We start from the raw sequence: 27,691 nt of genomic DNA on the forward strand, positions 1-27,691 counted from the left end.
GTTGGTGCCTGTAGTCCCAGCTACTTGGGAAGCTGAGGCAAGAGGATTGCTCAAGCCCAAGAGTGCTATGAGCTATGATGACTCCACAGCACTCTACCGAGGGTGACAAAGTGAGACTCTGTCTCAAAAAAAAAGGAAGAAGGGACTTAATGTGAATGTTTGGGAGTTGAAAAGTATTCTATGTGCCATTTGGAAAGAAAATAGATTAAGGCAGCGGGAAGGGGTGGAATGGGATTCATCTTGTGGGAGATATGGTGTGTTTCAATGGCCCTGATTCTCATGTGTGACCTGGGAAGGAGGATCGTCCCTTTTCTCCTCTTTATCTTCTTATTACCCATAAGGACTCCTGACGTCCTCCTACTTCACTCAGGAGGTTGCAGCTGCCCAGAGTTGACACACAGAGCTCCTTCCATGCTCCTATGTCCCAGCCGCACGCCCCCAGTACTCCGTTGCTGCTGTGGAACACTTTTCTTATTTTCTGGCAAATGCTAATCTTGTAACCTACCTGACCAGCTATAGAATTAGCCATTTCTTTTGGGAAGCCAGGGTCCCTTTTAGCAGGGAATGGGATTTAGAAGCCAAGATCTGGGTGCTAGGGGTTACCGTCACTGTGTGTTAACCTGATGTCACTTAGGAACGTAATGCAGCTGCAGTGACATTGCTTCTAGACTTGAGTTTTCTAATGTGGGAGACACTAGCCACAGGCAGTAGTTGAAATTTATAATTAATCAAAATTAAAAGTCCGGTTCCTCAGGTGTACCGATCCCGTGTGTGGACGGCACAGGTGCAGACCATGTCTGTCTGGACGGGAAGTTCTGCTGAACAACACTGTTCCAGGCAAAGCAGCGTGGAAGGGGCGAGGAGGTCGTGAGTTCACAGGGCTCCAGTTCTCACCCAGCTCTGCTTCCGCTCTGCAGGCTGTTCCTTACCTTCCCCCACCCCATATTTTTGTCTTCCCTTTTTACCAGTGTAGATGCTTGGTTCCCAACATTGTCAACATATTTTACTCACAGTAGTTTCACAGTCAACTAAGGCCGTACCACTTTGAAAAGCGAACTAAAAAGAGCCTAGTTCTTACTTTTCCTATGCTGAGGGTAAGGGTCCAAGTACGAGCTTCCAAAGTTACTTTCCTTTTTCTCTGTCAATACTGTTGTGTTATCTAAAATACACCCTGTGTTGGCTCATTTCTGTTTGCACCCACGCAGTTTTAGATTTTTTTCATCCTTATTGATTGAATTTTATTTTGTGAATGTGTTAAGACATATATATGCTTCTAAAAGTCAAAGCCCTACTAAAGCCTGCTTGGAGAAGGGCTTCCCTGTCCCATCTTGTCCGCCCATTTTGCTCCCTCCTGTGAGCACGCATCCTGTGTTTTGTTCTGGTAAACTGAGCAAACGCCAATGTTTTCTTCTTCCCCTGCTTTCTTACACATGAGGTAGCATGCTTTGTATGCAAGTGTCGGTGTTTCCGTTTAACACTACCTGGCCGTAGTCTTTTCACTCTGGCTCCTCATTCTTGGCTTCAGCTGCTTAGCATGTGCCAAGGTTCACTCTCCCAGTCCTCTGTGCTTGGACATTCAGGTGTTTTCAATAGTGAGGACAATAATTGTAATGCTGCAGCTGGTAACCGTGTGCTTGTGGTCATGAGTGTCTTTGTAATGGAAGGTGAACTTTGGATGCAGTGTGACAGCGTGCTAATTCATACCTGAGAGAACTTGGTGGTGGGTTCTGTGCTGAGGAGCACAGTCCGTAGGTGACATTCTGACCTTTGTGTGGGGGTGGCTTTGTCAGGGGATGTGCCATTGAACAGTTCAGTCAGTCACCCATGAGAGGAAGGGAAATTGAGTGTTTACCATGGATTCATCTCATTTCCCCTCACAAGCGATGTGACCCTTAATCTACGGATCCATCTATCTATATCAGCTCCATTTTACAGACCCAGAATTAGTGTCCAAACCCTTACTGACATTGGCCCTGCCGTGTGTGACTCCAAAACCAGTGGTCATTGATTGCGCCGTAGCTATATCCTACCTGGAATTGCATGCCGCTTTAGAGATGGGCATCAGTATTCAGGGTGACCCTTGATCAACCCAATCTGGCACGTGGTAGGTGCTAAGTAATGTTTACGTTGAACTGAATTAGAGCCTCCATCAAGAGGCTGTGCAAAGTGTTTTCCCCCGGCCTCAGAGCAGGGCAGGGCCGGGCAGCTCACACTGGGATCCAAGCCCTGGTCACCAGCCTCGTGCTCTAACCAGCTGCGTTTCTCACAGAGAAACTGAACAATCATAGGAATTTGTTCATAGTTTTTTTTTAAACTATAGTCTGGTCCTCCAACGGTCTGAGGGACAGTGACCTGGCCCCCTGTTTAAAAAGTTTGAGGACGCCTGTAACACTTCTCCTTCTGAACTACGTTTATATTCCCATCTATTACCTAAGACAGGGATACTGGAGGAAAAAAACAAGATTGCCTTTTAGTTCAATATGGAATTTGAAAGAACCGTCCTGGTGTGAAGTGTGCCCTTAGTCTTTGTGTCTGTGGCCATCCCTCTGACTCTCCCCCAAGTTTAACGCAGCCAATTCTGACGTGGCCTTGAGTGCACTTTCCAGTCGTAGGGGCTCGCGTTCCTTTCTCCTCCCTCCTCCTCCCTTCTCCTCCTTTGCTTTCTTCTTCTATCTACTCCCCATTGTTCATCTGGCTTTTCACCCTGGCCCCAGTCACCTCATTTTTCTTTCTAGAGCAGCATTTTTCAACCTTTTTTTAAATCTCACGGCACACTTGAACCTGTAGTTAAACTTCTGTGGCACACTAAAAAGAAGAGTAAAACAAAAAATATACTGACTGTGCTTTGAACTTCTTTTAAAAATAATTAATGATCTTAAAAAATTTTCAGGGCACACCTAAGCTCCCCTCACACCATCCTAGTCTGCCGTGGCACACCGGTTGAAAATCACTGCCCTACAGTGGCTCATGGAAGGCCAAGCTGGGTGGATTGCTGGAGGTCAGGAGGTGGATACCAACCTGACCAAGAGTGAGACCGCGTCTCTCAAAAAAAAAAAAAAAAATGGCTGGGCACTGTGGTGGGCACCTGTAGCCCCAGCTACTTGGGAGGCTGAGGCAAGAAGATCACTTGAGCCCAAGAGTTTGAGGTTGCTGTGAGCTAGGATGCTATGGCACTGTACCAAGGGTGACAAAATGAGATGCTGTCTCAAAGAAAAAAAAAACTAAAAAATTTTGAATAAAAATATCCCTTTTTTTTTTTTTTTGGCCGGGGCAGGGTTTGAACCCGCCACCTCCAGCATCTGGGACCGGCACCCTACTCCTTGAGCCACAGGCGCCACCCTGAATAAAAATATTCCTTCCTCCTCAGGAAAAAAAAAAACAAACCACTGCCCTGTAGGAAGGGTGAATAAAAAAAGAGGAGAAAACAGACAAACTCAAACCAGTAATTCATTCAGTTTGACGGAAGGTTGGAGGAAGCCTTCAAAATCAAGTTCTGGGCATATAATAGTTTAAAAAAGTACATACATATATATTAAAAAACAGGCAAAAGGATATTTGGGGTCTTTCTGGATTTTGTTTACTTTTTACAATAGAAATGGTTATATAAATGGGACCTCAAATGTTCTCCAGTATCTATGGCTTTACATAGAATCTATACACAGAATAGATTCTCAAGTATCAAGTAGGTATCAAGTACCAATAGGTTCTCAAGTATCTGGCTATACACAGGATCTATACACGGAATAGGTTCTCAAGTATCTGGCTATACACAGGATCTGTACACGGAATAGGTTCTCAAGTATCTGGCTATACACAGGATCTATACACGGAATAGGTTCTCAAGTATCTGGCTATACACAGGATCTATACACAGAATAGGTTCTCAAGTATCTGGCTATACACAGGATCTGTACACAGAATAGGTTCTCAAGTATCTGGCTATACACAGGTCTATACACAGAATAGGTTCTCACGTATCTGGCTATACACAGGATCTGTACACAGAATAGGTTCTCAAGTATCTGGCTATACACAGGTCTATACACAGAATAGGTTCTCACGTATCTGGCTATACACAGGATCTATACACAGAATAGGTTCTCAAGTATCTGGCTATACACAGGATCTATACACGGAATAGGTTCTCAAGTATCTGGCTATACACAGGATCTATACACAGAATAGGTTCTCAAGTATCTGGCTATACACAGGATCTATACACGGAATAGGTTCTCAAGTATCTGGCTATACACAGGATCTATACACAGAATAGGTTCTCAAGTATCTGGCTATACACAGGATCTGTACACAGAATAGGTTCTCAAGTATCTGGCTATACACAGGTCTATACACAGAATAGGTTCTCACGTATCTGGCTATACACAGGATCTGTACACAGAATAGGTTCTCAAGTATCTGGCTATACACAGGTCTATACACAGAATAGGTTCTCACGTATCTGGCTATACACAGGATCTATACACAGAATAGGTTCTCAAGTATCTGGCTATACACAGGATCTATACACGGAATAGGTTCTCAAGTATCTGGCTATACACAGGATCTATACACGGAATAGGTTCTCAAGTATCTGGCTATACACAGGATCTATACACGGAATAGGTTCTCAAGTATCTGGCTATACACAGGATCTATACACAGAATAGGTTCTCAAGTATCTGGCTATACACAGGTCTATACACGGAATAGGTTCTCAAGTATCTGGCTATACACAGGATCTGTACACGGAATAGGTTCTCAAGTATCTGGCTATACACAGGATCTATACACAGAATAGGTTCTCAAGTATCTGGCTATACACAGGTCTATACACAGAATAGGTTCTCAAGTATCTGGCTATACACAGGATCTATACACAGAATAGGTTCTCAAGTATCTGGCTATACACAGGTCTATACACAGAATAGGTTCTCACGTATCTGGCTATACACAGGATCTATACACGGAATAGGTTCTCAAGTATCTGGCTATACATAGGATCTATACACGGAATAGGTTCTCAAGTATCTGGCTATACACAGGATCTATACACAGAATAGGTTCTCAAGTATCTGGCTATACACAGGATCTATACACGGAATAGGTTCTCAAGTATCTGGCTATACACAGGTCTATACACAGGCTCTCTGGCAACACCACCGCGCTCTGCTTGGTGACTTTGTATTTCGTCTGTCCCTTTATTAGTACCTGCAGCTCGTGTGTACATGGACATGTGTTCCCAAGCTCCATGACAGTGAAGGAAGCACTCTGTACTGCAAACTAAAACTGAGTCCAGAGGAAATTGAAATGCTGAGGTCATTTTTGTACCTGGACCTTACTAGCCACTGGGGCTTCTTGGGTAAACAGTGACACACATTTATGGACAGAGCGTGGTATTGTCATGTTCGTGTCTACACGAGCTTTAGAGAGGGGTGAACTTCTCATCACGAAGAGCAGTGGTAGGTCTTGATCCCCAGCAGCCAGCGGGCCCAGAGCTTCCTGCGCTATGCTGCACAGGTGCAGTCCCTGCCTCCGGGCCCTGCGAGGTGGGTACTGTTCTTAGCCCTTGTCTACAGATGGCAGCACTCAGGGTCTGTAACTTATTCAGGGTCACCCAACTGGCAGGTTTGTTGTGGGGCTGGGATGCAATACCCAGGCTGTCTGATCCATGAGCCAGCACTCTTACCCTTGACGCCTCCATGTTACATTCTTTTTTTTTTTTTTTGAGATCTCACTATGTTGCCCTCGGTAGAGTGCTGTGGCCTCAGTGCTCACAGCAACCTCAAACTCTTAGGCTTACGCGCTTCTCTTGCCTCAGCCTCCCACGTTGCTGGGACTATAGGTGCCTGCTATTTTTGTTGTTTGTTGGTGTTGTAGTTGTCATTGTTAAGCTGGCCTGGGCCGGGTTCGAACCTGCCAACCTCGGTGCATGTGGCTTAACCACTATGCTATGGGCGTCGAGCCTCCATGTTATATTCATACATGGGTCACCACGAAAATTTTTGAGACAACAGTGTTACAGTCCATTATTTCACTTCCAAGAAACACAGTGGACAGCACTCTGTCTTTTTTTTTTGAGACGGAGCTCAATCTTTTGCCCTGGGTAGAGTGCTGAGGCATCACAGCTTACAGCAACTCCTGGGCTTAAGCGATTCTGTTCCCTCAGCCTCCCAAGTAGCTGGAACTACCGGTGCCCACTACAACGCCTGGCTATTTTTTTTTTTTTTTTTTTGGTTGTAGTTGTCATTGTTATTTGGTGGGCCCAGGCTGGATTCGAACCCACCAGCTCTGGTGTATGTGGCTGGTGCCTTAGCAGCTTGAGCTAAAGGCGCTGAGCCGACAGTACTCTTTCCAATGCACTTTTGCAAGTTTCCTCTTCCTCGGCTTATTGGTGTTGCTGGGAGGACCTCATTTGTTTTTATCCCTGCAGATTTTATATGTGCCTTGATTTTTGTGTATGTCAAAACTTTTGTAAAGATTACAAAATTAATTAATGTATTAATAGCACACAGCCAACTGCATGAATCACTTGATGTTGGACCCTAATGCCATATAGTTTTGGATAGTCTGCAATTTGAGCACTCCCAAACACAGCTGATGGCGTTTGGGAGACAAGACTGTTCGTTTTGGCCTACATGGAGGAGGAGGAGAGGATAAAGGGATGACGGCCCTGGTGGTGATTAAGAACACTCAGACTCAGCTCGCTGATGAGGACTGCAAGGAGAAAGCTTCCGGCTTCCTCCAAGAGGCCCGAAGTGTGGGGTGTTTGCCAAAGTGGAAACCCTGTAAGAACAAACAGGGGTTTTCTTTATGCTCAGGAAATTGCTTTTAAAATTATTTTAATTCTTGTTTAAAATCTGTGACCCAATTTTAAGTTAGTTGGCCCAAGGCAGTAGTAACCTTAGCCCACAAAATTTAAACTGAAGAATTTTAAAATTTGCTTTAAGTATATGAAGACAAGTTCCTCCTCCCTCCCCACCCCCAGATGTCATAACTCAAGCCTAGTGAATGGACTCTTCAAACCGTGTGCTTTCTGCCACACCTCCCTGGCATAGTCTAAACTCTGGAGGGTTGGCCCCGAAATTCTCTATTCTTAAGTACTTTTCATACACAGTCTTATAAGAAGAGTATTTGATAGCCTTAATTTTAGTTGTCCCAAGTAACTCTCTTAGAAATTGAGATAAATTAGGATTTCTTTCATATTTTTTTTAACTCTTCGCCTCCCCCCCTGTGTATATCAATTATGTATATTTTCTTTCAAAAATAAGCTACGAGAGAGGCTGGGTCTTTAATAAATTAGGGAAGTATCCCATTAGAGAAGTGTCACCCCCAGTCTGTTTGCCCTGGGAGATTGGTCTTGCTTCCTTGGAGTGGTGGCCCAGCCTCCAGTGTGGTGACAGTGAAGCTGATGCTTTCACCTCTGCCCCACGTGTGAACTGTGCGTCTTAGTGCTCCGTGGACCTGGTTTGCTAATGAAGTGTGGTACCTTTAAATAAAGGTCACAGGCCTGACCTGTGTTGTGTGGGTTTCTTGTTTGTCAGGCTAGAGGCATTTTCTCATTTTCACAGTTGAGCTGAAAACAAAGACCTCCTTATCCTAGCGGGGAGCTGTGCTTTTAAGAGCTGACATCAGCCTTTTCCCAGTAGGCCTCGTTTCTGCCTTAAGAGTCTTTGCAGAGAGCTGGGAAGGCAAATCACCATCTTCCTACTAGCAGTTTTGTTTCTGGCCAAATAGCAACATAGAATGAAGACATTCCAAATAGGCCAAGAGTCAACGAGCAGAACCAAGAGATCCACCCATTCACCTGTGGTTCAGATCTGTGCCCTGAAGAGGGTGACAGTGAGGGTAACTCTTTCCACCAAAGAGTCAAGCCTGGTTAAAGAACATTTGGGATGAGTGGGAAAAATAGTCATTGGCATTGTGTAAAGTCAGTTTTTACAAGGTCAACAATAATTTTTTTCAAAATTTAAGGAAACAAAACAACACAGGATTTTGCTATTTCCCTCCCAGCCTGCCCTGATTTAGAGTGTTGTTTTCATAAAGACGCTTCTCCTCTGGGCACACCAATGGCAGCTGTTTTATGACTAGCCAGAGCCTTGCACGTTGCTCAACGACCTGACGGATCTCTTCTTCCAGTACAAAGTCAGTCTGTCCCGAAACACCTTCGGATTTGACTGAGGAGCACAGAGATGAACAGTAAGCACTTGCTTAGCTGGGGCGTGATGCTTCTTTGGTTTTCTCTGGTTTCTTGTTTGTAATGCCATTATTTGCCCATGCTACGTGCAACTGGAGCAAAGTGAGGTGGTTTACAGGCCCCGTGTTCTGAACCTAGAATATTTTTTTATTGAGTACAAGGCAGTGCTGGCCTCTTGTCTGCTTTGCTGTGTCCTTGGGTTAAAACGCAACCCTCTCCCCCACCCTGCTTCATTTGGAAATTTCTCCACAGATTGTCTGCAAATCATAATTAGAGAACTTAATGTTGCCGTCATGTTCTGGGTCTGGCAGTAGCTAGAAACTGTTCCAAACAAGGGACCCAAATTCTGGACCCGAGCCTTCACGGGCCTGGCACGGGAGACACGCTCAGGGGAGGAGGCTGCGCGGTTCACTGCTGTCCTCTCCTCCGCATCATCATATTGCCTTGTCTTCTTTGAAGAGACTTAAGACTTACAACTGAATGAATGCACATAGAAACCAGCTCTAGAAACTTGGTCAGGGCCAAGTGCAAGAAACCAACAATGCTTCCAGGTTGGGTCTCTTTAGACACAAACCTGAGAGCTGAAACCTCGCTGCTTCCCTGAATTGTCCGTGTTGTCAGACCCAGTGAAGAATGTGGCCGGAGTCTTTAACTCGCTGGGTAGGAGTGATGTTCTCAGCTACACCTGACAACCGCAGCAACAGCCCTCAGGACTGCTCATAGGTGGTCTCAGAACACTCTTCCCTCAAGAAGGTCTAAGGGAAAAAGTGTTCATTGGTTATAGTTGGGTCAGCACCAAACCCAGTCTTCCAGGTCTGCCCTGACGTTAGCACATTTCAGGCTTAAGAAGTCCTGTGTTCAGCAACACTGTATAGCTGAGTTTCTTATGTAATCAGCCATAGACTCTGTCCTGGATTGAGTTGGGTCCCCAGTTTTTAGGCCTGGTTTCTATGTGGAGTCACTAGTTACATTAATGTGTTGAAGCCCTCATCTCCAGTATGATGGTATTTTGGAAGTGAGCTGACGGTCCAACGGGATTGTGGTGGCTTTATGAGAAGAGACACCAGAGAGCTGCACTTGCTTCCCACCACATAAGGACACGGTGAGAAGGTGGCCGTCTGCAAGCCAGGGAGAGAGCCCTCACCAGACACTGACCACGCCAGCATCCTCATCAGACTTCCAGCCTCTGGGACAGTGAGAAAATAAACATCTGTTGTTGAAGCCACCCGGTCTACGATATTTTGTTATAGCAACCTGAGCTAAGACAGAATCCTTAATCCCTTTAGTTCATAGGATTCCATGGAGCATACTTGCCCCATAAATACTGCCCAACAAAACAAGCCTTTTATTAATGTAATCTTGGTTTCAAAATTTTACTACCATAAAATTTCAGACTCACAAAGCTCTGGTGCTGTAAAGCTTAACTATTTAAACGAAGTGGTTGTATGAGCCCTTGATTTGGGACTGTTCGGAGCCATCTTTAATGCTGGGGCTTTCAGGAAAATTCACTGAGGCCCTGGGAGACCCTGTCCGCCTTTGAGCCTGTGTTTACTCATCCCACAGACCTTCTGGAGAGCAGATGAATTCTACCTCTGAACCCTCTGCCTTAGTGAAACCTCTCCCTACATTCACCAGTGACCTACTCGTCAGGTTCTGAGAACACTTGCAATCCCTATCTCTGATTGGGCTTCTTTCCTGAATGTCTCTCCTCCCTTGTTTCCCGGTGCCTTCCTTGGTTCCCCTCCTGTTTCTGTGGCCGCTGCCGAGGGTCCTTCAGAGACTGGCCATTTTCGCAGTTCTCCAGGGCTCTACCCTTCTCGCTGTAGGGGCCCTGCTGAAGCTACACGCTTACTCGCAGGTGAATTACCGCTACAGGCTGGTGATTCCCACAGTGCCATCTCCAGCCGAAAAGTAACCTTCAGGTCTGTCGGCCTTCTAGATGTCAAATGTGCTCTTCAAATTCAGCACCGCTTCCCTGGGCTTGGCTTTAGGAGCTCCTGTCTTCTGTCCCGTCTTTCCATTTGCCCTGGAAGTCACCAGTGCCTGCCGGTGCAGTCCGCTCCATGTTCTCTAGGGAGACCCTGGCCTGGGCCGTTGTTTAGACCCCACTTCCATGGAAGTGGCCTCCTTCCCTGTCTTTCTGGTAGTTCAGAATCAGAGGAGGTTTCTGAAGTGTTCGTCTCTCCTCGGAATCCTCTGGTGGTTCCCAGTCGGCTATGGGGTGGCACCGCATAGACCCGTCGCCACGGGCTTCTGCCCCTGGGTCCCCCTGGGCTCCGCACGACTGCAGGGCCTGTGCACTGACTCTCACGCTGTTCTGAAAGCGCCTACTCTTGGCCAATGGCGATTTCTTCTGCTTTAAGGTTAACACTTCTTGGTATAAAACTATGACACTTGTGTAATTGTGTGCCCATCTCTCTGTCCCCTTAACAAGGTTTCATGCTCCTCGAGGCTCGGGTCTGAGTGCTGCTCGACTGCAGCACTGTGCCCAGCACAGGGCTGGAAACCTCCTAGGTGCCCAGTAATGTGGATGAAAGAGGGACACTAGGAGGGCACAGTGGGGACCCTCGCCTGGTAAGATGGGGACAGAGCACAGTGGGGACCCTCACCTGGTAAGATGGGGACAGAGCACAGTGGGGACCCTCGCCTGGTAAGACGGGGACAGATTTCAGGACCTGTCAAGCACAGCATCACTGCAGTTCCCTTGTCTGCCTGGTAGCCTTGAGGTTTATATCCGAGCTGGAACACAGACCCCTCCCCTGCCCTCCCTGCCTCACCTAGCTCTCCAGAACAGAAAAACGAAAATACCGAGACCCTGGCGAGGACACAGGTTTCTGTCTGGATCACCAGCCCTACATGATGCTTGTTTCAGATCAGATGATCCTGTCCTGGTGTTACCTCGCAGCAGTGTTCGCCTTCAGAGTTTAGGGTGTGAATGAAATGATTTTTTTTTCATTCCTCTGTTTATGTTTCTTTTTTATGCATCTGGCTCCAACCCAAGTGTGAACACAAGGCCAGGTGTCCGAGAACGAGCCTCTCGGTACACTTGGGTGAGTCTCACGGGGCAGAGAGGTGGCCAGACATTTCTTTTTGGGTGGAAATCAGCCCAAGGAGTAGATTTGCGCGTACTGTACCCAAAAAGCAAACACATCTCTGCCCAAGTGTATACTACTTCTGGTGTTTTTCAAATTTACCTAAGAAGTCCTCAGAGCCAAAGTGTTTTTCAACTATGATAGATTTGCTTGTTGTGTTTATTTTTGGGTGGTAGCTTGTGTTTGCATCACCAACAGCCTTCACCCCTTGTGTGTTGGTTTTTGAATGACACCATGTCATTCTGTATCAGACTGTTAGCTTTTAAGCAAGTTATTTCAAGTGATAGAGACAGAAACAGTCCATGTCCTTAGTAACTGTCCAGCGCGGCTGTCCATCAGTAATGGAGGTATTGCTGGAAGGGGCTGGGAGTCACCAGTAGGGATTTCTTGAGAGCCCATTTGAAGGACATTGCTGCGATCATCTGTGGATCATGGCTTTGGCTCCCTTTTGACTATAAAATCAAATCCAAGTTCTTCAGGGCGAACATCAAGGGCTTTGATAATCTCCTCAAACTCCCCTGCTCAGTCATTGCTTTAGGCATCCTCAAACTTTTTAAACAGGGGGCCAGTTCACTGTCCCTCAGACCGTTGGAGGGCAATACTATAGTTAAAAAAAAAACAACAAAACAAAAAAACTATGAACAAATTCCTACGCACACTGCACATATCTTATTTTTAAGTAAAAAAACAAAACAGGAACAAATACGTTAGGAAAATAACTGATGTTTACATGCCGTGTAAATGTAATTTCATTTACTGTGTTTTTGAAGTAAAGATTTTTTAATTCAAGTGCAAGCGAATCATTAAATCTTTTCTTTTAATGGAAAAGGCTTCTAAAATGTAGAAAGGACCAAAATGTGTAGGGTAATAACTTTGTAACATAGACCAGGGTGTGTCCTGATGGTGGGATGGGGTGTGTGTGCTGAATACATGTTCCCTGCAGAATGGAGAGCAGCTTACTGTTTGTAGATTACTTGGTTTAGTTCATCTTTCCAAACATCCCCTGAAGGCCTCCTGTGTTCCCACACTGGGGGAGATGTGAATGGGGGGGAGGAGGCTGCCCTGGCCTCCCACTAACTGGGCAGAGGAGGACCTTAGCGGGGGCTGACAAGGTTTCAGGAGTGTGCGGGGCAGAGCTGAGGGGCTGTGGCTTCTGTCCCTGGGAGGCAGGAGTGGACAAAAGAATGGGGTTGCAGTCTGGTGTTTTCGAGGTTGTCTTCTGTTTTTCCCCTTTTCCCCCTAGAGGACATTTTTTACTATCTCATTGAGCTTTTAGAGAATTTGTTTAGTAGTCTCTTGTTGGGTACCTTTAGTACGCTTGAGCTCTAAAATAAAAAAAGTTTAAATTCTGTTTTTATTGAGCCATTTTACCAGATGTTTCCTGTGGCTTGACAGATGTACCATTTACTAGAAAGTTACACTCCTGAGATTTTGAATGTTATGGACACTGTTGCTATAGACAATGACTCTGTCGGGGCAGGATTTGGAAGACAACTTTCCCATCATTTTTGGATCGAATATGTGTTTTTCCCCTGGACAGAAATGCTATTTTCATAATCTGCTTTTATCTTCTCTGTTCTAGTCTTAATCTCTGGTTGATCAGGGTTTATTCCCATAACTACTACAGCGCTTCAATTGCTATTATTTTCTGAAAGCAGCCTGGCTCAGGGGCGACTAGGTTTTACTTGCAAAACTCACCTGGGCTCTAGGCAGTGAGGGGGCAGGTAAAAACTGAAATTGGGCTGAAAATCTAACTTGTGCCCCCCACTTCTTTGGGCTACTTGATGCTGGGATATGGTTAAGAACAGACTTGGCAATTGTTTCCACCCAACCAAAGTGCATTGAGACAAACCCAGGATGGCTCTCCAAGGCCTGCAGTCAGCATTTCTGGGCCTCCTGTGTCCTGACAGCGAGGACTGTCCTCTGAGATTGTGCAGGTGGGGAGGGCAGAAGGAAGCTGCATCCCATGGCGGGAGCGGGACTGTAGTTGGGGCTGCAGCCGTGGAGGAAATCTGGGATTTTCAACATTCCTTCTCCCAGGGGCCAGCTGCGGCCGTGCTGCCTGCCCCACAGAGCCAGCTCTTTCCCCACAGCCTGCCTCTCCGGTGCTTTGTTAACCTTCCTCTCTCGTGTTTGGTTTAGCTTTACTTGGGAGTTTTATAAAAGCCTGGGGTGATGGAAGATGGGGAAACAAAGAAAGAGGAAGTCACATGTGATAATCTGACAGCAGACCTACTTTCTCACCAAATGGAACTGTAATGAGGCATGTAATGTGCTCGCAAGACCCCCCTCTGTAACTGACCCCTCCTGGGAGTTCCTAACATTTCCCCAGACCCACAGGAAGCTCTCGTTGGGGCGCAGGGCAGCGGCGGGCCCCTCACCACGCTAACCTCCTTTCGGGGACTCTTATTCTGACAGGCGCCGCCCGTCCCGTCCCGTTGGTGCGGGGACGGCCTGCCAAGTTCGTGAGGCCCCGGGCTTTCTTGGGCTTTCTTGTGGGAGGACGCTGGGCTGTCTTCATGCTCTTTGGCAATGATTAAAGTGAGGTTAGTACCAAGAACCCTTTCATTTTATTCCCTTATCCTTGCTTTTTCAAACCAGATGGCAAACCCTGTATTTTCAGCTGTAATTAATTTAAACGGTGAGGCAGCAAGTGCTGGGAGAGGTAAGAGCTGATTTCTCTCAGAAGGGGCAGCAGATTTTCCTTCTCAACCCTCTCTCCTCATCCAGTGGCGCCTTGTCCCAATCAGATCCCTACCGTGAACAGTTTCTCCTAAGAGGGGCCTGGAAGGGATGAGAGGGCTGCCAGGAGTGGTTGCAGCGCTGGGAGCTGGAAGGGTTAATGCACACTGTTATTGTTTCCTTAATGGCCTGGAAGTCACCAAGTTTCAGGTGATGGCTGACATGTTGCTGCCTGGCAGTTGTCATGTGACCACCTTAGACAGTGGTGCCCAGTCTGCATGGCTGCGATTTGGGTAGTACAGGGTGCTTTTTTTCTTCCTCCTCAGCGCAGCTGCCAGGATCGCCTCCAGAAGGGGTTAGTTATGTTTCAGGTTTAACATTTATTCTTAAAGAAAATTACAAGGGAAATAAGAGCTCTTGGCCACAATTGAAGTCTGGAGGTTTTGACCTCAGCTATTTGACCACTTCCCTCCATGGAAATTTTCCTTGAGTCCTTCCCCTGCCTTAGAGTGTAGGATCAATTAGAGAATGAGATTTTTCACATTTAATAGAAATGAATGCTTTTGTTTTATCTCTCAGGAACTTAGAACTCCAGGGTAGCCTCTCCTCCTTCCCTTCCCTCCCCTCCTTGTTCTTTCTGGATGAAGCTGAGCTTAAAATGGAGAGTGAAGGGTTAGACTCCCTGGTAGCCGAGCAGCCAGGTGCACTCACCTGCCTGCACAGTTTCAGCATCCAAGAAACGCATGTCCATCCGTCATGGAGGAGTTGAAGATTGAACACAATTTGTTAGCAGTCATGTATGTGCAGAATCTGTACACAAATGTTACACAAATGGTTGTTATTACTGTTATTAACATTAGCCATCCATGGGCAAACTTGAAATGATTTTTAAAGGCTCATAGTGAGAAATGAGAACCACAAATATGTAGCTTCTAAGTCTCCAAAATGCTCACTGGATTATAACATCACTGACTAGCTAGTCCCTGAAGTCAGTGAGTTGGGTGGATGTTCGTTGTCTATTTAATTTTTATGTCAAATGTTCATTATTCGTGAGCATTTCTCTCAAGAACTATTTGGGCTATTTTTACAAAGCCTTGCAAATTTCTGTTGTTATGGGCCAGACTCATCCTTTGGTGTTTTTTTTTTTTTTTTCTTAAGTAGGAAGGGCCAAACATGGAATGAAAAATGTATCCTGTAGTTCCAACCTCCCTTTTTACCCAGTGGCTTGTCAAAACTCCTGAGACCTAAAAATTACACAGAATTACCATATAATTCAGCATCTCTCCCCTGATAGGTATTATATACACAAAATAATTGAAAACAGACTCAAACAGATATTTGCACACCTGTGTTCATTGCTGCACTATCACAGTTGCTAAAAGTTGCAAGTAACCCAAGTGCCCATTGCCAGATGGATGAATTAACGAGCTGTGTCTACACACAAACGGTAGAATGTAATTTAGCCTTGAAAAGGAAGGACATTGTGACACGTGCTACAACCTAGATGAACCTTGAGAACATTACGCTGAGTGACTAGGCCACAAGGGGACAAACACTGTCTGCTTCCCTTACCCGAGGTGCCTAGAGCAGTCACAAGTGCAGAGACAGGAGGTGGGGCGGTGGGTGCTGGGAGAGGGGGAAATGGGCAGCTGATGTTTAATGGGTGCAGAGTTTCACTGTGGGATGATGGAAAAGCTCTGGAGTTGAACGGTGGCAATGAATGTGCTCGATGCCCCTGAGCTGAATGCTGAAAACCGGTTGACACTCTGAACTTTGTTACGTATGGCCCTTTACCAGAGTCCAAAAATAAAATTAAAAAACCGGACTAATGATTACCTTCAATTCAGTTGTGCAGACATTACGGACTCTCTTTCTATCCCACGCCCTCCTAGGATGAGCCTGGTGGTAGAGCAGACAGGCATTTTGGAGGACAGACCTCCGGCTCTCCAAGAACATGACACCGGGTTCCCAGTCATCCGGAGTTCCGTGTGGTGACTGTAGGGGTCGTCATTTTAATTTAAAGAGTAGTTAGGATTAACCCTTGCCATTTGGTTTTGGAAGCCTTTGTGGAAAGGAGAGGTGTGACACTGGGGTATTGGGGAAGAATGACCCTCCCTTGGGTCCTCCAAAGGTAATTTTAGAACCATTAAATGAAGAGTTTGTTGAACAAGTTGATCAGATTGCCCTGGGCTCCTTTTTTCCACTCTTTTCAGGCTTCCATGTTTTGGATTAAATGTAATTTTAATAGCCAGGGGTGGGTGGGTGTTGTTCTTAGATGTGAGTGATATTACAGTAAAACCACACAGATGCCTTAGGAAGTTAGTTCTGAATTCTATGCAGACCTTGAAAATGAGAATATTTTAAAAGAAATGGCAGTTTTATAAGTTGGAGAAAATGAACTAGGCCATCAGTACTATTTTTTGATCAGGTCCCTTGGGAACTTTGCTTTAACAGAGGAGATTGATTTGTAATTAGTCTATCACTTGTCAATATAGTCATCTTTCTAAGCAGCTGGGGTCCTCAAAATAATCTTTCCTTTAAGTAATACTTATTTCTATAAAGGGGAAAAAAAGCAAAAAGCTTAGCCAGCCCTTTCCCCTCCTTTTTGGAAAGCCGGAGTCCAGCCCTGACTGCCTGGGCACTAGGAGGAGATGAGTGCTGAGAATGGATCAGCACACAATTTGCTCTCAGAGGAAGGTCCTTTACTACCGCGATTTTAAAGGATGTGTAGTACATGTAGGTGTCTCAAGCTCCTTTATTAGATGAATGTTTGATCATTTCATATACTCAGTGCTTAAAATTTCAAACTTCTTGGTATGGTTGTACAAAAATTTTAACACCATAGTTTTTTTGTTTGTTCATTCATTTGCAGAGTTTCTGAGGGCAGTCAGGGTAGGTGGGCAACTTTAAAAGAAAGTCAGCTTTCTAAATTTTGTTTCATGCTGAATAAATCCATTGAGTCAGAGGTTATCTTCTAATAGAAGAAGTCCAGGAAAAAGTTTGAGTCCAGCTACTACTGACTTCAGGGCTGGACACGTGGGAAGGCCGCTGGCGTTCGGATGGGGATGTGACTGCAGGGAAGGAGGCCAGGACTGCCGCGAACCGAACAGCACAGAAAGGAAATTTGATTGATAGGCCTGTGTGCACGGCACATGCATCTGCAGGAACTCATTGTGGGGTCGCAAAGCTGAACTAAAAGGACAAAAAGCTGGGAGGATTTTAGGCAACCGCATGCCCACTGTGCATCCTGAGTGCAGAGGTAACTACAGGCACCTTGGGTTGTTTTGTTAAAAGTCTAATTCTAGTGTCTACAGGTCTCGGGAAAGTCCTGAATGTTCTGCCAGCTTTAGTTCTTACTTATTAGGCCACATACCCTGATTTTTATTTCAGAACTATGTTGCCATAAATCGAAGGGAATGAAATTTTTCCTTAATGACATCTGGAGTATTAGGTCCCGTCCTAGCTGCCCCCTTGAAGATGAGTGTTCAGTGCGGAGTGCGCAGCGTGGGTGACAGGATTAGACGGGGTCGTGTAGTAGTGGGATTTGAAGGTGTTCCGGTGAGGTGAGAATTCTGTGCATGGCAAGGCTGACTCAGAAACAATTTTCTAGTATTGGGAAGAGGAAACAATTCATGAAATTTTTCAAAAGGGGAGACATAGAACGAAAGAAAAAAGTATTAGAAGTAGCTTCTGTTCATTGTCAGGGAGAAGGTTATATAGAACCTTCTCGGTAGTTGAGCGATTCGTCTAAGGAGGCGTTGAGCAGCCACCTGCAGGGTCGGGTAGGGGTCTCTGCTGGTGTGGGGATTCGCATCTGCCCTGTTATCATGAAGCTCTCTCTGAAAAGGACAAAGCATCCAGTCTTTTCACTAAACAATTTCATAATAGCAGTGATTTTCTGTATAATGTGGAATAAAAACTTACGAGTGAGCCTTCAGAAGAGGACGCAGCACCAGTGGGAGGATGGAGAGGTGGGTGACGAATGGGATGTGTTCTCAGGCTGGGCATCAGGGCAGGTTTGTGATCTCTGGGGTTGTCATTTCTCCAGGAACCTGGGAGCCAGACGCAGTCCCTGTCTTACTCAAGCCTGTTGGTGCCGGTTTCTCCCCAAAATCTGTTTGCTTTTTGGTTGGTTGGTTCACAGAATAGTTGTATGCTGGGCACTATTCTAGACACTGACTCACGGAAACTTCTGAGTAGCCCACGGTGCAGACAGTCACTTCCTGTATGTCTCAGGACGGGACGCGTCTTCTCTCCTGGTCTTGGGCTGGTGCATGTTTCCCCCTCCATCCTCTGCCTTCCCAAGGTGGCGTCTAAAGCAGTGGGTCCTACGCCCTACTGTTCTAGCCCAAGGAGGGTGTCCCCAGTGTATCTCAGATTCAGCGTGAGAGTGGGGGTGGAACAAAGCAGCAGTGTGCCCTGGGCGTCTGGGTTGACCTCAGGAAAGCTGGCACTGGACAGTCTTGGTGGTCAAGTCCCTTTTCCCCTCTCTGTAGGCTCTTGCCTCGGACTTGACTCATCATTCCAGCCCACCTGGGGAGAAGGGCAAGGTGAGGACTGTAGTAGCACTAGGCTCCTGGCTTCAGGGAATGGCCCCTGATAAACAAAGGGAGGAAACAGGAACGTGGGAGGGACGGCCCAGGAACACAGAGGCCAGGCCTTTTGGGACGGCTCAGCATGGAGCAGAGGCCTGTCCTGAAAGCCTCCCACTGGCACCACGTGTTGTCTGAAAAGTATGTACACAATAAAGACCCGGTCACTGAGAGAACAAAGCAGGGTGTTTCAGACAGGTTTAGAGCTAAAATCATTTTTCAATCAGCTTTCCCTCTGAAGGCGCACATGTCCGTGCCCGGAAGCTTTTCGTAAGTGGCCACAGTTGGGTCCTTGTGAACTGTGGCTGCAGATCAGCTGGGTTTCTGAGTGTCCTGGTCCCTTAAGATGGTGCTCAAAGGGAGGAGACCCACTTTGCCCACAGAGCACCTTCCTTCCCCAGAGAGAGGGGAGAGCCGCCAGTTATGCTAATTTAAGGACTCTCTGGAGAGTGCTTTGATTGGAAACCCTTGACTCGATTATAGGGCTAGAGTCCAAGTCCACAAGTAAACAGCAGAAATGCGTGCTTCCTCCTCTCACTCTGTTGGGGATTGCGGCCTTTCCCTCCAGCACCAGAGGCAGGAACTAACTTTAAAACCCTCACCCAGTTGTGGCAGAGGAGGAGACCCTGCTGTGCCACTTCCCTGCCCACTTTCCTTGGTGTAACACAGGAAGGTGATAGGCACCGCGGAGGCTGGACGGTGCTCACAGCGGGCTGTGATCTTTGTCGTCACTGGACCCATGAGCGCAGAGCCTTGAGATCTGTGTGTCATTCATTCTCTCATCTGTCCGAACTACTGCTGAGGCCCAAGGTTTTGAGTAATGATTTGGCTGACAGATGTCTCCTCTCTTGTATCCTGGCTTCCTGAACCACACCTATAGGTAGGTGGTCGGGGACGGGGAGCCCTCCAGCTTCTCACTGGCCTGCCTGGCCCTGCCCTGTCCTAGAGTTGTCATTCTCAGCGCTGATGACATAGCCTTAAAATAATAGGCCTGTGTGACAGATACCGGGGTCTGGTGGATCTCAAGGAACACTCTTTAAATGCCCAGAGGAAGCTTAAAATGGATTTTTCATTAATCACAAAGCACAGGAAACATGGGTGTGGAGAATATCTAAAGATGGAGAAAACAGCATGGAACAGAGGGGAAAGGCTGTGAAAACGGTGTCTGTTTGCTACGGCTTCCACGACTCAGGACACAGCCGGAATGGTCTGCAGTTCTCCGACTGGAAGGCTGAGGTCAAGGCTGGGGGTGGGGAGTCTGTTGCAGGCCTCTGTCTTGGCTTCTGCTGACTCAGGCGTTCTTGGGTTGTAGACAGCCACCTTCTCCCTGTGCCTTCATGTCATGTCCCCTCTGTGTCTGTCACTTTATCACCTTTCCCATTTTTGACATTAGGACGCCCATCGTGTGGGATGAGGGCCCACCGTAATGGCCTCATCTTTCTGGGTCGTCTGAAAGGCCTGTTTCCAAGTAAGCTCACCTCCGTAGATACTAGTGGTTAGGGAATCATCATCTTTTAGGGGGACACAATTCAGCCCATTACAGAAATTAAAGGCAGTTCACAGGACAGAGTAAATACATGAAGAGGTACTCGACTGCACTGGAAATGGAGGAGACACACATGAAGACAAGAAGGGGCGGTCCTCAGCCACGAGAACGACAGAAATCCGCAGGCTACTGAGCTGGCTGTCACCCAGGAGCACACGGCAGCCATGGCCGGCCAGCCACAGCTGGCAGAGGGGAGAGCAAGGGGACGAGCACTTTGTCAGGTTTTCAGCCACATCTACTGAAGTCAGAATGCAGCGTGCTCTACAGACGGCCATGGCCTGGAGCCGTTCCGTACCCAGAACGGTGTCTCCCTCACCTCCTGCAACCTCCGCAGACACCGTCTGTACCCAGGCTTTCCTTTGCAGCCACCACCCCTACTTCCCAGAGGGATGACGAGGCTTGGCCAGGATGTCGGGGCGACACACCCAAGCACCTTCTGGCTTGTGTGGGAGGCAGGGAATTCTCCTATCATGAGAAGGGAGTGTGGGGATGAGCTTGTTCCTGGGCAGGGGCGAGCTCTGGGACGGGTAGAGTGGGAGGAGGAGAGGGGCGGAGAGGTAAGTGGAGGTAAGAAATGCTTCCCTATCATTTACGCCCAAGATGTAAATGTTCTGTAAATTCTACTTTTCAGAAAAGTCTTTTCCACTAGTATTTTCTCTGAAATGTCATTAATTCCCTTTTTATTTGCCACATATACTGTTAACTGGACTCAGACACATATATTCTTCACTGATTCATTTATTCGGTGGACAGTTATTAAAACATCTGTCGTGCATTTGGGCCTGTGCCAAGGGCCGAGGAGGATCTGATGGACAGGGATGCAGGGTAGGCCTTCCCGAGAGTGGATGGTCCAGCCAGGAGCTATTTTTAAAATACGTTTTACAATTATTTCTTAAATTGTAAGTATACATAACTTACAATCTACTATCTTAAGTGTACAGTTCGGTGGTATTTAGCCCATTCTCTGGAAAGCTTTTTGAGATTAAAGGTATACACAGCAGTTCCGTCACTGTGAATAGTAGACCATGGCTCACGCTGTCCTGCAGGCTCCTGGAAGGCAGGTTCTCTAGCCTCCGCACCCCCATAGATCCCCTGGTCCCCCCTATTGTGAGTCTCTGGTCCATTCCTGCTGGGATAGGCCTGGCATTGGGAGGACCACATGACTTTGGATGTGGGGAGTAGGCTGCGGGGCCTGGGCCTGGCCTCTCTCACTGCACCCAGAGCGTGTGGCTGAGCAGGGACCCCAGAATATGACCTCAAAATGCCTCACACCCATATCCTCTTCCTGGCCACAGGAAGTTTGCTTCAGTGAGTTTTGTTAGGGGCGTCAATAGCACAGTTCTATAGCTCTCCAAATGTCCAGCGATCCATGCCGAGGGGTTTGCCCCCGGCTCCGAGCCCCTATTGGTTTCAGGGCACACAGAGGGACACAGTGTGCTTTTGTTCCTGTGATGGGACCTTTCACAGTTTCCCTGCTTGGAGTCTAGTTTGCTTTTCCACAAACACTGCAGCCATACGTGGTTTCTCAGCTCAGAGAGGGTACAGTAGTGGGTGGCATCTGTTGACCACAACACTCTGTTCCAGGTGAAAGTAGAGGGGCCCCTCCTTTCTAGCCCCTTCCCAGCTTTCTCTCCTAAGCAGTTGGCACTGGACACACCCTCCCAAGGATGGCACGAGCTTGGAGACTGGGCCGGGGGCCACACAGAGTCCATGGCACTGGCTGGTCCTGACGTGGAGCCACTGAGCCCTTCCAGCCCTGTCGGGGCTGCAGTTGGCCTCCACCAAGTGGCGGTCCTTGCCGAGCACATGTGGCTCTTGGTGTCCCCGTCCCAAGCGCCTGACGCCTGGGGAGGAGTGGGCCTGGGAGGTGATTCACTGCCATGCAACGGGATGTGGAAAACAATGTCTGTCTTTAAGCTGTGGGAACCAGGAAAATGAGCTAGAAATGTGAGTAATATATAATTTTACTAAAATTAACCAGTAAGTTCCTCAGATGTTTTCTTTCTGTGTTTTTCAGTGTCTTTGATCCGTAAAGCCCCGCCGCCTTACGTGTTTGCTGGACCGTTTCTCTGGTCTGCATCTCCAGAAGTGCCCTGCTCGCCTACACAGCGGGTCCCTAGGGGCACAGGTGGCGGGCTTAGGTGTGGAGCTGCCCATCTAACCCTCTGCCCTGTCAGCTGGGGGGGCTCGGGCAGTTCACCACCCCAGTGACACAGCTTCCTGGTCAGGGTCTGATCTGAGGCAGCTGAGGTCATGTGCATAACTGTGCTTTGCCAGTAGTAAAGTGACACTTGGATGCAGAGTGTGAGGGGTTGGTGACACTGTATGTACTGGCAACCTTGACTTTGATGGGAGCAGAAGCTGTCTGAGCTTTAGCCTGCTCCTTTGTGCCATCTTGGGGGGAGTTTTCATCCTTAAACTTTCTCCCGTCTTCTGTGCGTTCCCATGGCACGTGCTACCCATGGTCACTTGTGAACTGTAGCCCCTCCCAGGCCTTTCTGTCCCCGCTGGATCATAACGCCTTGAGCAGGTGGGGCTGGGTCTTACTTTCTGTAACCTTTATAGAACAGGGGCTCACTCAGCATGGCTTGAACACACTGAAGTCTAAATTCAGCAGAGGCAAATTCTGACTGAGAAGCTCCTGAATCCATTTCCTGAGCATGCCACATTCAGGAGATGGCCTGCAGAAGCTTCCTTTTGGAGGGAGACTGGGGGGGGAGAGGGTTGTGTCAGGGAAGCAATTCACTTACCTTGTTAAACTTTCAATTTTATATTTATCCAAATGTGGAAGACAACCTGATTGAGGGTGGTGTGGGGGACAGCAGTGATGACACTCTATGTGTGTATCTCCGAGTCGGTGCCCCTTCCAGGAAGGCCAGGGCGTCCACAGCGTGCCCGCCAGAGTGCTCAGTGGCACCTCCTTCTGTCCACGCTCCTGTGACGTTGGTGTGTGGGATGGTCCCCTCCCCCCAGGCCTTCATGGTAGAAACCTGTAATGTTTTCGGCATGATGGATGGCTGGTTTCAGTGTTAGGTATTTTTCTAACATTAGACTGTGTTGAAAATGGCCAGGGTGTGTGCGGCATGTGAGGGCCATACTTCCTAGCCCGGCCAGAACGTACTCTCCTATGATTGTCTTGTTGGGCTGAATGTTTATCCCTTTGCTTTTAAATCATTCTGAATAGTGAGAGAATAGACAGGAGGAAACCCGAATGCTGCCTCCCAGGTGGCTGATCACCCTGTATCAGCAACCTGAGTGAGGGCCGGTGTGGGCTCTGCTCGCGCACACTCATCACCTGCACCCGGCGGGTTTTATTGGCGTGCTGTCCGGTCACCATCCAAAGCCCTCTGAGGTGGGTCTCACTGTGGTCACACGGTACACGAGGACGCCACAGTCCAGAACCCCTCTGGGTGTGGGTAGCTTGCTTCAGAGCTGGTGCGGCAGGGTGCCAGGGCGGCACGCGGGCTCCCCTGACGCCCATCGGGTGCCCTTCCCTCTGGTGTACCAACTGGGTCACAGGATCCACTTGAAGGCTGTGAGCATTCTCCCAGTTCTCCACCATTCTGCACGCCCACAGACCCATGCCCAGAGTGCCTGCCTCTCCTTACTGGTCATCCCTGTGTCATCTCCCTACGTGTCTGCTGTGCTCACAGTGGCAGACCTGAGACGAGTGTGACCGTACTCCCAGAAGGTCCCAGTGTCTGACAGTGGTGTGAGCGTGGTTCTAATGTTAAAGGTGTGCACGGGGCACATGGAGACTCGGAACACCACCCTGTGGTGGGCAGTGCAGGACTGGGGGACTTGAGGGGGTCCATGTCATAGCTCTCCGGTGGCTGTATCTTATTTGAGGAACAGCAAGTAGATGGTTATGCTTACAGAGTGTGACATTTGGGGGCATGGAGCCGAGCGCTCAGGATCAAAAGGGGACTGGGGCCAGAGGCCACATAGGATGGTCCCGAGCTGCCAAGAATGCGAACTTGGTGTGGTCAGCTTTACTCTATGAAGAAGTTGCTCTGAACCAAATACAAGTAAAACAGGAAATCTGAATAAGGTCCCTGGATTGTCTTGGTGCCAGTTATCCTGGGTGTGACATTGCACGATGTCACCATTGAGGGGAAGTGGTGCAAAGAGTTCACAGAATCACTGTGTATCATATCTTATAACTGCAAGTTAATCTACAATCTTAAAAGGCAGGCCCATCACGCCCATGCGCGTGTGTGTCATAAAGTCACTGCAATCATTATCTGCCACATTTTTCTCTAGAAGACTTGCTCATTAGCTACGGAAAAAGATTGCTCTGTTAGCAGAGGGCATGGTGGGCTTAAGGGGTGAGACCCCCCCGGAATCAACAGGGGGAGGACGGATGGACCAGGAGTGAACCTGGAACTGCATTTATGGGTTTTTGTAGGCTGTGCCTTACTGGCAGAATCTTTTTTCTTGTTCTAAAATAGAGACGGGATTTCTCTCCATCACTCAGGCTGGAAGGCAATGGTGTCATCTTAGCTCACTGCAGCCCCAAGCTCCTGGGCTCAAGAAATCCTTTTGCCTCAGCTTCCCTAGTAGTTGGGAACGTAGGTGCCAATGAACTCTTAAACCCAGCCTGTGTTGGGCCATTTTCTAATCAACGCAGTGCTGCCTTCAGACTAGATCATATCAGATGGGGACAGCGTTTCCCGTTGTCACCTGTATCCCACACAGCATCTGCCGGGCACTGAACTCACAGCCAAGGCTAGAGTGGACTCTGTTAAAGCACATTGCTCTTGCTTGTGTGCTGTCGATGGGAGAGGTGAACACTGGCCTGCGTGCCCCCACACAGTGTACCAGAGCAAATGCCACCACTTACTAGCAGTGGCCTGGGCCAGTGACTTAACTGCTCTGAGTCTTGGGTTCCTTGTCTGGAGAGGGGGGTGGCTGTGGCCGCTCCTGCTGCTGGGGGATGGATGAGCAAATGCCTGTGGAGTTTTAGAACAGGACTCAGCATGTAGGAGCCCTCAGTTACTTTAGTTCATCATCATCATCATCATTCTGTTTAAATGGCAGGTTCCTGTCAAACCAAGCTGGCCTTGAGCACACATGTCGGCTCTGCAGCTCTGCAAATGGCGTCATGACGGAGTTGCGCAGGTGACGCTGCTGAGCCGGGTGCTCTTTGTTTGGAGGGTCCTTCAGACTCTGGTGGGAGGTGCCTCACCTGGGAGCTTTGGGGTCAGACTGACCTGGGTTGGCAGCCTGGCTCCTCAGCTCACTGGTCGGTTGTGTGACTTGAGCTTTGAGGTAAAAAATGAAATGAAGTAAACCATGTGAAGTGACTGGCACGTGGTGTTCCCTCTTCGGTATTCTCAGGCGAATGCTTCTGTTTTGCAGGAACAAGACTGCTAATGGAGACTGTCGGAAAGACCTCCGGGAGCGGAGCCGCAGCCCCATCGAGCGTGCTGTGGCCCCCACCATGGGCCTGCACGGTAGCCACCTGTATACGTCCCTGCCCAGCCTCAGCATGGAGCAGCCCCTCGCACTGACGAAGAACAGCCTGGACGCCAGCAGGCCAGCTGGCCTCTCACCGACACTGACCCCGGGGGAGCGGCAGCAGGTACGCATGTCCAGGAGGGTGGCCGAGAGGGAGTCCAGGGCTGGGGGCTCAGGAGACTAAGCCATGAGGACGGGGGTGAGGGTGCCGTCCTCATCTCAGTTCAGCATTTGGGCCAAGGGAGTAGCGGAGCAGGAAGCCTAACCTCGCACATTAATTCCTACCCAGACCTGCCTGTGCCTCACCTCCTAGGACTCATGGCCTTGGACAAGATGGTATTGTCTTCCGAGCACCTTGCTGTGGTGCTCTAGATGAAGTGTTTTTCCCCAGCAGTCTTCCCCTGCAGTCCCATCTCAGGATGAGTGTGAGGATCCTCAGGGGAATCTTGTGCTTTATTAAGGTTATTAAGGTCACACGGATGAAGTTCACTGTCAGGTTGCTTTGCTTTGGGCTAGCACCCTATGAAGTTGATGATCACTGTGGTCATAAGTACATGCTGATCAGAAACTTATGCTTGACACATAGGGCTTTTTCCTTTCCTTTTTTTTTTTTGATATAGAGCCTCAAGCTGTCACCCTGGGTAGAGTGCCCTGGCATCACAGCTCACAGCAACCTCCAACTCCTGGGCTTAAGCGATTCTCTTGCCTTAGCCTCCCAAGTAGCTGGGACTACAGGTGTCCTCCACAACGCCTGGCTATTTTTTTTTCTTGTTTGGCAGGCCCAGGTTGGATTTGAACCCACCAGCTCTAGTGTATGTGGCTGGCCCCTTAGCCGCTTGAGCTACAGGCACCACCGGTTTTTTCCATATTCAAAGAAAATAAGGAAATTAAGTTACTAATAAATGTAGTTTGATAGAAGAAAATAAATCTTTTTAAAACCAGGGTTCCTGGGGAAATACATAATGTCGTAAGAGAAGGCATCAGCATTGAGGTTTGGAATCACAGCCTGAGCCTGTGGCTCGCACTAAACCCCTGGGGCCTGTGACCTAGTAATAGGCCCTTAGGGAGCAGACAGGGAAGGTGTACCTGGAGGAGAGGATGTGTGTAGCAGATAGATGACTTGGCTTCTGGGCACTGGCTGCAGGAGCCTGCTCTGTCCCTGCTGCATCCCTGCAGCGCCCCAGGCTTCCTCCGAGCCGCTGGTCTGACAGCCACCCAGGGTGCTGACAGTGGCCCTCTGGGTGGCCCAGCTGAGCCTCAGCACAGCCTGCCCTGCCCTGTGTCCGCCTCTGGTGTGGTCTGTAACAACCGCTTATGGTGCTAATGGGGAGAGCATATGCTGGTGCGTGGGAATCCCAGTAAGACTGGGGAACAGGTGCCCGTCCCATCCTGGAACCTGATGTTGGTCTCTTGTTTTTTTCATCCATTCATTTACCCAAACGGCGCGACTCCTACTGTATGCAAAGGAGTGTACTAGAAGCAACTATGGTCTTGTTCTTGGGGCGCTCACAGTTTTAGTCTGGAGGAGATGGGTGACCCATAGCTAAACCATAGTCTAACTAGCAGTGCAGATGTTGACAGCTACCGATTAGTTTTGGTAAGAATCTGGGGATGGGATGTCACCACCATTCCTTTACTTAGCATTTACTAACCACTGACCACGTACCAGGCGCTCTGTGTAAGACATAGTAACAGCCCATAAGGGGCTCGCAGTCTAGTGGGGCATGGATGGAGGGGAGAGTCTCACTCTCAGCAGGGCCACCAGGGGAGAGGTGTGTGGGCAGCTGGACCCATGGAGACCCAGGGGACGGCAGTTGGCCTGTGTTGTGATGTCCCACAGGCATTGCGAGGAGACGGTTTTGACTGATTAAAGCATAAAAGGAATTTATTTCTTGAATACAGAAAATTCAACTCTCCAGCCATTGTCACTGCTGGCAGAAAGTCCCTCAGGTAGTACATGGGGCCAGGATTCAACTTGGAAATTGAGTTGCAAGCCTATGAGGTCAGGGTGGTCCTCTTCTAGGATGTGTTAAGTGTTTACTCGGGTGATTGATTTGCTTCACTCTGTAAGGCTCTTGAACATCTTCTGGTTGATGACGGTCAGTTGCTTTGTAAAAGCTGTTGC

The 27,691-nt window shown here is 48.2% G+C and overlaps 1 protein-coding gene across 4 annotated transcripts in view; it reads left to right on the forward strand.

Moving 5' to 3' along the window:
• Positions 1 to 27,691, forward strand: part of VGLL4 (vestigial like family member 4) — a 175,602-nt gene that overhangs the window by 142,599 nt on the left and 5,312 nt on the right. For 3 of the 4 annotated variants that reach the window (XM_053600415.1, XM_053600416.1, XM_053600414.1), the window contains one exon: positions 25,468 to 25,690. In XM_053600415.1, coding sequence (XP_053456390.1) covers positions 25,468 to 25,690 — 223 coding nt within the window. Of the gene's footprint in view, positions 1 to 13,745; positions 13,833 to 25,467; positions 25,691 to 27,691 lie in introns of those variants that run through there. The other variant, XM_053600417.1, reaches the window with a different exon arrangement.

Source organism: Nycticebus coucang, chromosome 8 (assembly GCF_027406575.1).
Source record: "Nycticebus coucang isolate mNycCou1 chromosome 8, mNycCou1.pri, whole genome shotgun sequence".
Classification (NCBI taxonomy): domain Eukaryota; kingdom Metazoa; phylum Chordata; class Mammalia; order Primates; family Lorisidae; genus Nycticebus; species Nycticebus coucang.